Source organism: Onychostoma macrolepis, chromosome 07, assembly GCF_012432095.1.
Source record: "Onychostoma macrolepis isolate SWU-2019 chromosome 07, ASM1243209v1, whole genome shotgun sequence".
In the NCBI taxonomy this organism is placed as follows: domain Eukaryota; kingdom Metazoa; phylum Chordata; class Actinopteri; order Cypriniformes; family Cyprinidae; genus Onychostoma; species Onychostoma macrolepis.
Window position 1 is genome coordinate 16,154,739 of NC_081161.1, and position 13,130 is coordinate 16,167,868.

General features: G+C 34.9%; 1 protein-coding gene across 2 annotated transcripts in view; it reads right to left on the minus strand.

Moving 5' to 3' along the window:
* Nucleotides 1–13,130, minus strand: part of cckar (cholecystokinin A receptor) — a 13,486-nt gene continuing 356 nt past the window's right edge. Inside the window, exons 1-6 of one of the 2 annotated variants that reach the window (XM_058780541.1) lie at nucleotides 8,734–8,794; nucleotides 8,332–8,569; nucleotides 7,729–7,980; nucleotides 5,897–6,155; nucleotides 4,548–4,675; nucleotides 1–2,920 (exon numbers count right to left, since the gene is read on the minus strand). In XM_058780541.1, the coding sequence (XP_058636524.1) occupies nucleotides 2,334–2,920; nucleotides 4,548–4,675; nucleotides 5,897–6,155; nucleotides 7,729–7,980; nucleotides 8,332–8,458 (1,353 nt within the window). In that variant the 5' untranslated portion in view covers nucleotides 8,459–8,569; nucleotides 8,734–8,794 and the 3' untranslated portion in view covers nucleotides 1–2,333. Of the gene's footprint in view, nucleotides 2,921–4,547; nucleotides 4,676–5,896; nucleotides 6,156–7,728; nucleotides 7,981–8,331; nucleotides 8,849–13,130 lie in introns of those variants that run through there. The other variant, XM_058780540.1, reaches the window with a different exon arrangement.

Genomic DNA, 13,130 nt, shown 5'->3' on the forward strand with positions numbered 1-13,130 from the left:
TCGAAATCTCTTGTATATTCCTTTTGTAATACTGCCACGTCTTAAAAAACCCTGAACAGGCTTTTTGATAACTTACCAAAACATTTTTTAAATTATTTTATGCCTCATTTTGTTTAGGTTGCTGTACTGCCTTGGAAAGAATTTCTCAATTTGTCAAATATTTAGCGCCACACTGTCAGCCAACTATATTTCCATTTAGCCACCCAAATGTTTTTATTGGGTCATTCCATGTTTTATGTCATTTCACAGACTTCTTTTTATCCTTAATGGCTAATAGATGAGATAAAGCAGGCCTGATTGCAGTTATTTTGTAGCCTGGGTTGAACTTGCAAATTCTTAAAGGGATAGTTCATCCGAAAATACTTCTGTCATCATTTACTCAAACCTATAAGAAGATATTTTATAGAACGTTTCAGCTGTTTTTGTCCATATTTTGAAGTCAGTCTAACACAGTCTTTTATGTTTTAAGTAAGTTGACAATTTTTATCACATCAGCTGTTAACCAGGTGCCTCCACCACATGCTTCTGACATAAACCGTATAATACAGGAGCATCCGGTTAACGTTTTTATGAATGGCTTTTAAAATTTTTGTTAAAAGAAATAAAACACGCATAACTTCCTAAATGCTGTCTGATAAAAACAAGTTTTTAAGTTTTAATGTGTGCACTTCACAAGAATACAGTGATGCAACTGTAAAACAAAACGAAGAAAAAAAAAACCATAGGAAAATTTTGGACCGACCCTCAGGTTGCATTTCATACAAAGCACTCCTAAAATATTAATGCATTTGATGATATATAAACTGGCATACGTGAATCTCCTCAGGGTTTTGAAACGTTTTCTTTAATAAGTAGGTATTTATTTTTTGGAGTGGTTAAATCTGCTGGTATAGACATTAGACATTGGATTCAGACTTTACACATTTTAATGTGTCAGTATTGTACAGACATACAGTCAGTGTTAGAGAGCATATGGATGTGTGTGTCTTCTCAACAGCATTACAACATCCTGTTATTTTATGAATATGCTGTCAACTTGTTCATCTCAATGAGAGAGGAAAATAAAAATGTGAGTTTGGCATATACAAATATTACAAACAAACAGATTACGTGTCCTGGTGAAAATAGCCCAGATGTCAGAAGCAGCCTTGAGTAGGTTCTTTGAAGTGCACAACAGGTGTGAAAAGTCTCATGCAATGATAAGGACAGACTCTATGTACAAACAGTGCGGCTGAACCAACACACAAGATAAAGACATCAATGTGTACTTTCCTAGCAGAAACCGGCTAATGCTACACATCAACATATGGACATTACACAATTACCAGTTGGTAAATTTTCTACACAGTTTACACATATTCGCATGTTTATGTGGTATTGGCAAAGAATCCAAAGTGGTTTTAAGTATGTGTGTCGTATATTTATCAAACAGAATGATCTGTGCAGTCGTTACTAAAGCAGATGTGACGAACAAAATATCAAATATAGGTCAGCGTACACTCAGAACTGATCTCAGATGTCAGATATTTACACTACCATTCAAACATTTGGGGTCAGTAAGATTTTTAGTTTTCAAAGAAATGAACATTTTTTGATTAAGCATGGATGCATTAAATTGATAAAAAGTGACATTTATGCTATAAAATATATGGTTTTCAGAAAAAAAAATATTAAGCTTGTTTTCAACATTTATAAATATTTAGCATAGCATTGGAATGATTTCTGAAGGATCGTGTGACACTGAAGATTTTTCACGATGTTCCTCTTTTGCTGCATTTTTGATTAAACTAATGCAGCCTTGGTGAGCATAAGAGGCTTCTTTCAAAAACATCTCAACCTCAACCAGTCTTTTGAATGGTAGTGTAGTTAAAAGCTATATTAGAATGTTCTCAAAACATCTGGATGATTGCTTTTGACAGTAACACACACAAAACTAAAATACCAAGAAAAGCAAATGAATTCCTCTAGGTGAGCCAGAAAATTAGAGAGCCAAAAGGACAAAACTTATTTATGGCTTATAAAGTCTCTGTACGTTTGTAAGTCATAGCTCTAATGAGGACTGGAAGCCACAGTCTTGCTCCATTTGGTACTGCTGTTTATTTAACAGTGACGTACTAAAATTAAGCACTGGAATCTATCAGCATTTCAGTGCTATTGGCAGTCATTGTCTGCATGCTTGTGCTCTCATTTATCACCAGTACGAGTCTCTCTCTTCCGTTAGCAGCCATTTTACTAAACTTTGCAAAGCTTTGAATGATTTTGACACTGTTCTATACACTTTACTTGGTGCTGGGTTTCTTATACTGAAAATTTCAGGGTGAAGTGAGTGTCAGTTATGCTTGTGCCGAACCACGAATACTGGTGTCAGTAAGCCTCGTAAGTGTTCCTGAGCTTTGTGTGTTACCGTCAGCCTGTCTGCTCCCACCGCTTCCTCCAAACAGCGTTCCCAGCCCTCCAGCTCCTCTGGTGCTACGCCGGGTGCTGCTCCTGCTCACTTCATCCAGATCATCCCGACAGCAGCTGAACGTCGCCAGCACACCCTGTCTGAAGCGTTTGTTCATGAAACAGTAGACTATAGGGTTGACACAGGCAGAGGTGTAGGACAGCAAGTGGATGAAGGATATCGGCGCTCCTGAGAGGACACGATCGGCTGAACGTCTGTCAAAGGCTCGCCAGGCGTTAACGACGAAGATCGGTGTCCAGCAGAGGAAGAACAGCCCCACGATCACTAGCAGCATGCGAATGACTCGTTTCTTGGCCATGAGGTTTGCTGTAGGGCTGTTGCTGCAAACCCTTCTCAGTTTGGATTTTGGGTTGCTGAAGCTGGGCATCGTGGGTTCGGGACGCTTTCTCTTGGAGGGTTGGAGGTAGCAGCCATCGCCGTCACCATTTTTCAGATTGGATGTGCCATATTCTTTCTCTAGTGAACAAAGTGAGGATGAAACTGTAATTATGTGTAGTACTAAACCCAAACCCAAACTACTGAATCTGAATTCCAACTGTCGAATAAATAGATTTTTATATTTATTTACACATGGTAAAACAATTAAAAAACATGAAAGCTGAGTGATTCACTTGACACCATTTACTACAGAATTGCATTCTGCTCATTGATCTCTCTCTATATAGATTATATGATATTATCTATATTATAGATAAGTGTTTCCACAATGGTCACATCGACATGCTCATTTCAGTGTCACAACTTGGCAGCTTGTGTTTTGTCGAATTCCAAGTTTTCCACTAAATATGACTTTGCTTGGTCATTCATGTGCATGGAACTCATAATTATATTTCCAACTCCACCTGAAGGGCTCATTAGTCTTCTGGCTTGTCCTACAAATTGGCATCACGATTAACCCATAAGAACCCAGACCAATTTCTCCTTATAGGAAAATTATGGGGCTTATAAAACAGACCAAATGGACCACTTATAACATGTTTCTGCAGTTGTTTTTGAAATATAACCCCTCCTTGTGAAAGATCTGTAATGTGACATATATATGACATTGGGCGTTTATGATAAATTTTTCATGTTACATATATGTTACATTGGGCGTTTACTTCTCAATTGAGAAAAAAAAAAAAACATATAATAAATTTTTTTTGCTAAATAATTTTTTTTCTGTTTATTTGCTTTTATATCAAACATATATCAAAATGATTACTTTTCTGGGAAGATAAAACAAAAACCTTTTTCAGAAGTAATATAGTTTTTGCATTTTATTTGCTTAGCCACAAAATATGTCAAAACCTCATAACTGTGGCCATTCAATTTTACAACAACTCTTTTGTAACATATCAAAATTCTACCTTTTCAGGTATATGGTTTAACCAGAAATTAATTTTTAGATTTTTTTTTTAACTGAATTAAAATAAATAACTACCTTACACTGGAGGTCAACATGTTAAAACATGCACATAGATTTGATAAAATATGCTTTGAAATGAGCAGCAGAATATATATATAACACTAAAATAATTGAATCAGCTAAATTAATTGAGCAGCTCATTACCATTTTTACCATTTTTCTTAATGTGACAAATACGTCACATCAAAATTCCACCTACTTTTATAAGGTTAACAGCCCGATGTGACATATGTATCACCACGATATCTTTGTAACTTGTTTTATATCAATTTGCTCAAGAAACGTATTAAAATCAGGATATGTTATTAAAACATTAGAATTGTTGCATGGGTTGAAACATACCTTTTGTAACAAAAACAAGCGTTTTTAAAAATTGCTGACACTGTAACATGTGCTAACCAGACAGGACACCATTTTGGAAATGTTGCCATGGAATCAAAAAATGCACACATTGTCACATGACCGAACCTGGGTGTTCATTATATGTCACTTAGGGACTTCCTGAGTTGAAAGTGAGGAATAATGCTTTAAAAAGACCTTTCCAGATAATCACCAGTGTTTGTGACACCAGCGTCACCGTGGGTTCTTATGGGTTAAACAGTTTTATTTAAAAGGCTTTTATAAAATGAGTCCACATCTGAAGTATTATGGTCAGTCTATGATAATTTCCCATACCTCTGTTTGACTTCCTGTTAGCCATTTCAAATTTGATTCCCCTGTAGAGTTCGAGTGAGGTGAGGCCATAAGCCGTCATCATTATGATCCCAGGCACGAGAAAGAGTATTAGCAACAGGAAAACATACCTAAAAAAAGCCAAAAAACAGAGAGGTCAGTTGCAATGTCAGACCTGGGTTGAGAGCTGGCCGGTTGCATATAATGCCTAGTCTTACAAGTTTGTCGTCTCATTATTTTCTTTACGAGTGGTCATAACTGCTGTGGCAACTGCAGGATATCATCATCATATTTGTGTCTGTTTTCACAGTATTTTTAACTAAAAAAATGTAAATGCCGGGTAGCTTTGAAGTTTTAAGTTTACAGAATAGTTTACTAAAATTACTCACTCTCATGCTGTTTCAAATCTGTCTCCAGAAGTTGTATATATATATATATATATATATATATATATATATATATATACATACTGTATGTTCTTGCAGCGCTGATCCATACAATATTTCACTTATAATTGGATCACTTTCATAGTGAAGCTTGAAGGCTATATGACTTTTTCCTAGTTTTTTTGCTGGTATTTGTAATCTGGAGGAGTTGACGCTACTTGCCAAAAGTCAGAGCCAGTCTTTAGATTTTTGGCAGTCAGAGTTAACAGATTTAATCAAAAATTGCATAGTGTATGATGGCACAGATTTAGTTTTTTAGCTTTAAACTATAAACGTTTGATACTTTGAACTTATTTTAGAACAGATTGTTTCCATTTGTTATGTGTATGCTTATGCAACAACATGCATATTTCTGCACAAGTTTACTGTGTGATCCTACGGCCTGTTTTTTCTTTGTAATGATTTACAAAATCGGCAAGTGTATGACGCCTCGGATTTGAAAAGTTGCATAGTGTATTTCAGCATTAACATACATGGTCAGTGTAAACGCTTAAAAAGAGTGGCATGATGATTTTTCAACATTTTTCCTTTTGTGTTCCAAAGAAAAGAGGAGTGCAAATAATCCTGTTAGCAAAAGTCATTTTCACCAACTCCGTCCACCACTGCTCAGATGTTTTGCCTTTAGTACAAACAGTATATTACTTCTATTTACACTTCTTTGTGTGAATAGCATCTATCACTATTTGCACTTATACTTCTTGCAAACAGTCTCTACCACTATTTACACTCAGTATAAATAACACTGAGCTTTTTTTCCACTTAGTGTAAATAACTGCTGCCGAAAACATAACAGTATACAGGTAACATGAGGGTAAATGATGACAGAATTTATATTCTGCTCCTTATTCCTTTAAAAACCCTATCTTCAAAAATAAAAATAAAAAACACAGTCCTAATAAATCTTACCAGGTCTGCATAACATCACTGGGCCAGACCAAGCGGCACATGTTGCCTGTGCTGTTGTTACTGCGCATGAAAGGCACCAGGGTGCTGCCGATCGGATAAGGCAGCATGAGCAGAAAAGACACGACCCAAGTGGCTGTGATGACTTTTGCAGCGTGGGACTTCGTCTGCCATGTGCGGGACTTAAAGGGGTTGCAGATGGCACTGTAGCGCTCCAGAGAGATGGCCACGAGGTTGAATGTGGATACGCTCACCGAAATACCTGTGTTTGGACGCACAGAACACAATTACACATACAGAAATAAATCTGGCCTTGTTAAAGTATTGTGATTCTAAGAAGGTCTGATATATATGCTTCTATAAACAACAGTAAACACAAAAATGGAAACAGACATGCAAACTTCATAACAAACTAACTCCAAGCCCTGATAACAAAGGCATGAACTGTTAATAAAGTTAATGGCTGCTGGCACTTTACCGGCGGAACACTGCACACTTTACACCAAGTAAGAGCGCAGCTCCAGCTCTCCTCTGAATAATCAACAGCACTTGATTGCTTATGAATGTTGACATACCCACACGGTAATAACAACAGAGTATGTAAATGAAGTCAGCTTTATCATGAGCAAGTATTACAGAACAGCACAAAACAAACACATAAAACATGCTGATGCATCAAATACAGAGATATCGGGCAGTGGAATTGTCTCATTACTAAATTGTTTACACGGCACATTTGCAACATCTGGAAGTGTGCAACCAACCTGGCTGTAAATAGTTTTTAGAATTGTTACACAAAATTCAACAAATCATAAATATGAATTCACAATGGATGTGCCTTGCAACATAATCTGAAAAAAAACAACAACAACAAAAAACCCTGTGGTCTTGCCATTACGATTGAGGCTTACAATATAATAAAATGCATTTTAGTGCTATTAATTCAAGCTTCGCTATGTTTGTGCTGCTTTTAGCCTCTTAATTAATAGTAGTCTAATGGATCTCTAAATCAACCTTTTTATAACCAAATGCAAGAAAGAAAAAAAAGCAGCTGGAACATTAAGCAACGTCCTTTGGTTAGGAGACCTTTTATAGTCTGCCTCTCACAATCAGTGTGATCAGATGGCCTTTTTTAGGGCATAAAGAAGCTTGAAACATCAGTGAATATTATGCAAACATTCCCAAACTATAATGTATCATGATACTCAAATTTTCTGGTAAAATAACATAGTATAATTAAAGTAGTCAGTGCCAATACCAGTAAAATTTCATGTTTCTTGGTACCATTTGCGTGGTAGCAAAAACCATTCAACTGTTTTATTTAATTATATATATATATATATATATATATATATATATATACATACATTATGAATTTACATTTAATAAAACAGTAATAATTATTATAATCATTCTAAAATGAAGAACAATTTACTACAGTATTTTACCACAACTTTCTGATAAGTTTTAAGACTCTGTGTAAATGTATTATTTTTAAGTATGAGAAAATCAAATCATGTCATATTTCTAGTTCGATTGTTAAATGATTTGCTGTCATCTGAATCAACAGATTTTGTAGTTTAATTTTGTATGTAACAATAATGCAAGCCTTTTTTCCTATGTTTAAAAAATAGAAATATCATGCCTGACCAATGCGTATAAATAGTACGCCAAATAAAAACGAAAACTCGTGGTATTGATACTCAAAAATGGACTTTGGCGTATATATGATACGAACGTGTTCGGCGTGCATAGCTATGGACACAAAGTGAGAACCAACTCTAGTCAATTCCAGACACTGAGCTATTCTAGAAATGAATATGAAACTGACTTACCCATGAAGTACGTGGCCACTTTGCACATGCCGGTGCCGAAGATGAAGTCCTTCATGAGGTTTGGGATGAGTGTGAAGGGCATGCAGAAGACACACAGCATCAGATCACTGACGGCCAGAGACAGCAGGAACAGGTTCGTGACCGTCCGCATGCGCCGGTTCCGCACCAGAACCGTGATGATCAGGCTGTTTCCTATGAAGCTCAGGAGGAAGATGAGCACATACAGCACGATCCGCACCGTCTGGTTCATGTCTGACGAATAAGTAAGAAAGAAAGGTGTTATCTGACAAGATTTAACAAGCAGTGAACTTTTCCACAGAAATGCAAAGTTGTACAAAACCGGTCTAGACTCGTTCACAACTTTTCAGTGTAAAAGGCTCAGTGTAAAATGTGGTAACCTGTAACTGTTACCTTAAAGAACAATTTTTTTTACTGAGATAGCTCATTAAAACATGTTTGTAGGTACAAGTTGATTAAACCACTTTTTTTTTTTTTTTTTTAAGTTTAGATGTTAACAATTTTTCAGTGCTTAAATATGCGCATAAAATAAAATAATAAAGTAAAATAAAGTAACATGCAATAAAAATGTAAGATTTCCTTTACCTTTTGGCTCGGACGTGCCGTTATTGTCATTTTTGCACTCCGACAAATTCCCGATTCCCAGTCCACATAATATTTTATAAATATCAGTGGAATTGATGAGCATATCGTGAATTGTAAATGTCTCCATGTTTGCTTGTTGTTTCTGATGGCTTCTCACTGTCCTTCGCAATATAGAAATATATCTATCCAAATGAATTTCTCTTCATCTCTTGCAGGTGAAAGAACACCAACATTTGATCTGCCATAATGCCAGAGATATGCACTCTATTTTAAAACACATGCTTTTATCTTATTTCATTATTATATATTCAAGACAAAATGATAAAACGTTTTGAGATGTCAAAAGAAAAATAGAAAAAAAAAATAAAAATAAAATAAAATGGATAGTTAAGTACATCCAACCTTGTATATCATCAAAAGTTCCAGCTCATGAGCTGTGATGTGAAGTAATGCAGTTGATCAGTGCTGTCTTCCACAGAACCACAGACCCCGCCTTCACTTTCTCACTAGACACCCTCTATGAATAAGGTACACCCACATCACATTTCCTGAATCATTACATCATTTTAATTATTTATTTGTGAACTGTTGTCTATAACATAAAAAATAATACGTTGAATATCTTCTATTATTATTATTATTATTATTATTTATAATATTACTATCAACAACAACGACAACAAAAATAAAATAAATAATAATAATAATAATAATAATAATAATGTGTTATATATTTCTTGGTACCTCATTCCACTCGCAACTTACCCTCAGTTACGCAATTCAAAAATGCAATATTCATTAAAAAGAAATTATTTGGACCCTTTCTTGACAAGAACAGTATATACAGTATGTATGTATGTCATATATACATTATATGTATGTCTTGGGGTGTGTATATATATATATATATATATATATATATATGTGTGTGTGTGTGTGTGTGTACACTGATAAGTGATAAGTGATAAGTTGACTTAACTTAAAAAAATTGAGGAAACCCGTTGCCTTAAAATGATTAAGTATATAATAATTTTTTTTTAAAAGTTAAGCGAACTTGACAATTCACTTAACTTATTTTTTTAATTATCATTTACTTAAAAATTTGAAGGCAGCAGGTTTCCTCAATTTTTTTTTAAGTTAAGTCAACATCACTTTTACAGTGATATATTAGGGTGATCATTAGCTGCTGAGTACATACAGAAGAACACTACGGGTCAAAAGCTTGATAATTATTGATAATTATAATGTATTGAAAGAACTCTCCTATGCTGACAGAGGCTGCATTTGTTTGATTAATATATTTTAAAATGTAGTTTATTCCTGTGATGGTAAAGCTTAATTTTCAGCAGCCATTATAATCAGTGTCACATGATTATTCAGAAATCATTCTAAAATGCTGATTATTAATTAGCACATGAAATGTGTTACTAATTCTGTTGATTCTTTTACACAAAATTGAGCAACTATGACTTTATAACATTTTTAAATAATATTGAAATGCATTTGCTTCCATTTTACAAATTATGCTGATTATGCGATTCAGTTTTACTATCTTGACTTCATCAGTTTATCCTGAGAGAGGTTTTAAGGGCCTTTTTAGGGTAATTTACTGACCTCTCCACCGAACAAAGCACTCACACATTTAAACAGCCTGAAAGATGTTTTATAGATTTGGAGAGTGAAGAAGAGAGAGAGAAAAAGGTCTGTGAAATAAACACACACTTTAAATGCTTCTAAACAGCTTTACTTGTACAAAACAATGTAAAACAATGTTCTTGTGTTTATACAGTATGTGCAAAGGGTTTGCAACAACTATTCTACAGCTATTCAATGCATCAGACCTGTGTTGATTTGTGCTTGTTGATGCAAAAACCTTATTAATTCTGACCTGACAGTTCACACTGAAGTCACACTGTCATAAAAACATAAAGGTTTCACTTTATTTTGATGGTCCCTTTAACACATTCTATTGACTATATGTAATGTTGCACCTACATTTCTACTAACTCTCATTAGATTGTTAGTAGTGTATTAGTTGACTGGTAGAGTTAGGGTTAGATTAAGTTGACACGTTCTTGCAAAGTTACTTGTAGTCAGTAGAATATCTGTTGGGAGACCAACACAATAAGGAGTTAGTAGATATGAAGCAGACAGTCTACTAATACTCTTATGAGAGTTTGTTGACATGTAGTTGCAACATTACTTAGTGTCAACAGAATGTTCAAAAGGGACTATCAAAATAAAGTATTACCAAAATAAAATAAATATATATATATATTTGATTGGAACATAGCCTGCTGGATACACTCTCAATTACTGTTCTGGATGGCAATGACCTTTTTACTGTGACTATGCTACAACATACAACTAACTGATTAAGATTATTATCAGCTATACTAACATCGTTGTAAAACATAAAGATTAGAGGGCAAGTCTTTTGAAGAAGACCACACGCAGGTTTTGTTGTAGTAACTCAAAAATCTCTAGCACTGGCCAAAAGCTTTAATTCCTGATAGCTGCTGTCAGATGTATTTGTGCATGATAAACATTATCAGCATTCCTGCAAAGAGAAACAGAGAAGAGAAACATGTCTATACATGTTCAGGTTCAACCTGTTAAGAAGGATCAACCTGATCTCACAGAATTCCGTGTAATGTTCACGAACTTAATTAACCTCCGAATCTGTACCTGACCCCACCCCTACCCTAAACCTACCCGGTTCTGAACAATAATGATGACGATAAATTATCGCGTCGGCATATTGAAAGTGTTGAATCAGTGGATCCGTGCGTGGAGCACGGCTGATGCCTGTCACTAGGTGCGTTTACATGTACACTTTTTTTGTCATTCCGATTAAAATCATTCCGATTGAAAGATTCGATGAACTGTTTACATGAGACGTTATCTAATCCGATATGGTGTTTACATGTGCCTGTGCTTTCGATTTTAGGATATGCTAATAGCCTACAGTGACAACAAAAACAAGTCACCAGAGGAAAAAACGCCCATATTTACGTTAATATTTTTAATATCTGTTTGCACTTGCTTAGAATAAACGGTTAATATTTGAATCCCTTGAGTTCATTCGAGCGCTCAGTCATATGACCAGAACGCGATCATAGAAATCATACGCCCCTCTGTAATGCAGCTCTGAGATTAATTGTACTCTGATACTACAAAGTTGTACTGTACTTAAATGGAACAAATACACGATTTCTTACGAAGAGTTGCTGAACAATGAATCAAAGGAGCATTGCTTTATCACAATCGTGTTTCGTACAACATTCATGGCGTGAGCACGTATAAATTCAAGCAGATCGGAAATTATGAATCTGTCATCTATACAAAGACAAATGACAAAGGCAAATTTTGGTCAAGTTGTTTATTTTCATTGAGCTACTTTCACTATCATCACTGTGTTGTTTCTAAGCTGAAAAGCAGAAAATTGCGCTTCATTTCAGATCTGTTTTTCACTCCGGACATGAGAGCAGATAGTCCGTCACACAGCAAGCGTTCTCCTTTCTAATGTGTTTTTAACTGTATAATGGAAATTTTAACTTTATACCTCCACTATTACCCAGTCTCTACTGCAGTGTCGGTGTCCCCGAATCACAGAATGTACCGTTGCCGACATCATCACGTTCACGTTCTGACGACCCGACCTCTGGACGTGATGTAGACGCAAAGTAATCGGTTTAAAGTGTTTACATGGCAGGATTTTAATTTTGTTCGGTTTATAGAAAGGTTTATCCCACCCCTCTCAAACCGATTACAATTTCATTCGGTTTGGGCATTTTTATTCCGATTGAGGTGTTTATATGGAGCATTTTCATTCGGATTGGACTTTTAAACCGATTACAATGCTCCATGTAAACGCACCTACTGACTTACATTGGTATCACTTCTGTGAGCCCATCACGGAATTTTCGGCGATTCCGTGATACCACCACAGATTCGGAGGTTAATTAAGTCCGTGAACATTACACGGAATTCTGTGAGATCACGTTGGAAGGATTAAGAAGGATTCATTTTTTGGTAACACTTTATTTTGATGGTCCCTTTTGAACATTCTGCTGACACTATATGTTGCAACTACATGTCAACAAACTCTCATAAGAGTATTAGTAGATTGTCTGCTTCATATCTGCTAACTCCTTATTGTGTTGGTCTCCCAACAGATATTCTACTGACTTTAAGTAACTTTGCAAGAACGTGTCAACTTAATCTAACCCTAACCCTACCAGTCAACTAATACACTACTAACACTCTAATGAGAATCAGTAGAAATGTAGGTGCAACATTACTTATAGTCAATAGAATGTGTTAAAGGGACCATCAAAATAAAGTGAAACCAATTTTTTTATTTTTCTCTTTTTAAACATATTTAAAGAGTGTCACCTAAAGGCCTATGCCATATTTTCTTTTGAATTAAAAAGCAAAAAACACATAATGATCTTGTTATTCTTTGAAACCCCTGTCTTTTCCATTTCAAATTTTTGATTTTTAAAGTTTTGAAGTAAACATTTAATCAAACAAAGTAATTTAACAATAATGAAATACTACCATGATGTATAAATATGTTACATTTATTTAAATGTTTTATTTTAATATTTTTCCCACATGAAAACTACTATAGTAATTTATAATAAATAATATAGTGTTTTTGAACCATACTATAGTAGAGTACTTGAATTAATTTGTTGTGGTAATTCTATAGTTGCTGTGGTAATATAACAATAGTAATATAAACAAATGACTTTACCCAATACTAAACTAAGTTTTCTACAACTATAGGGTAT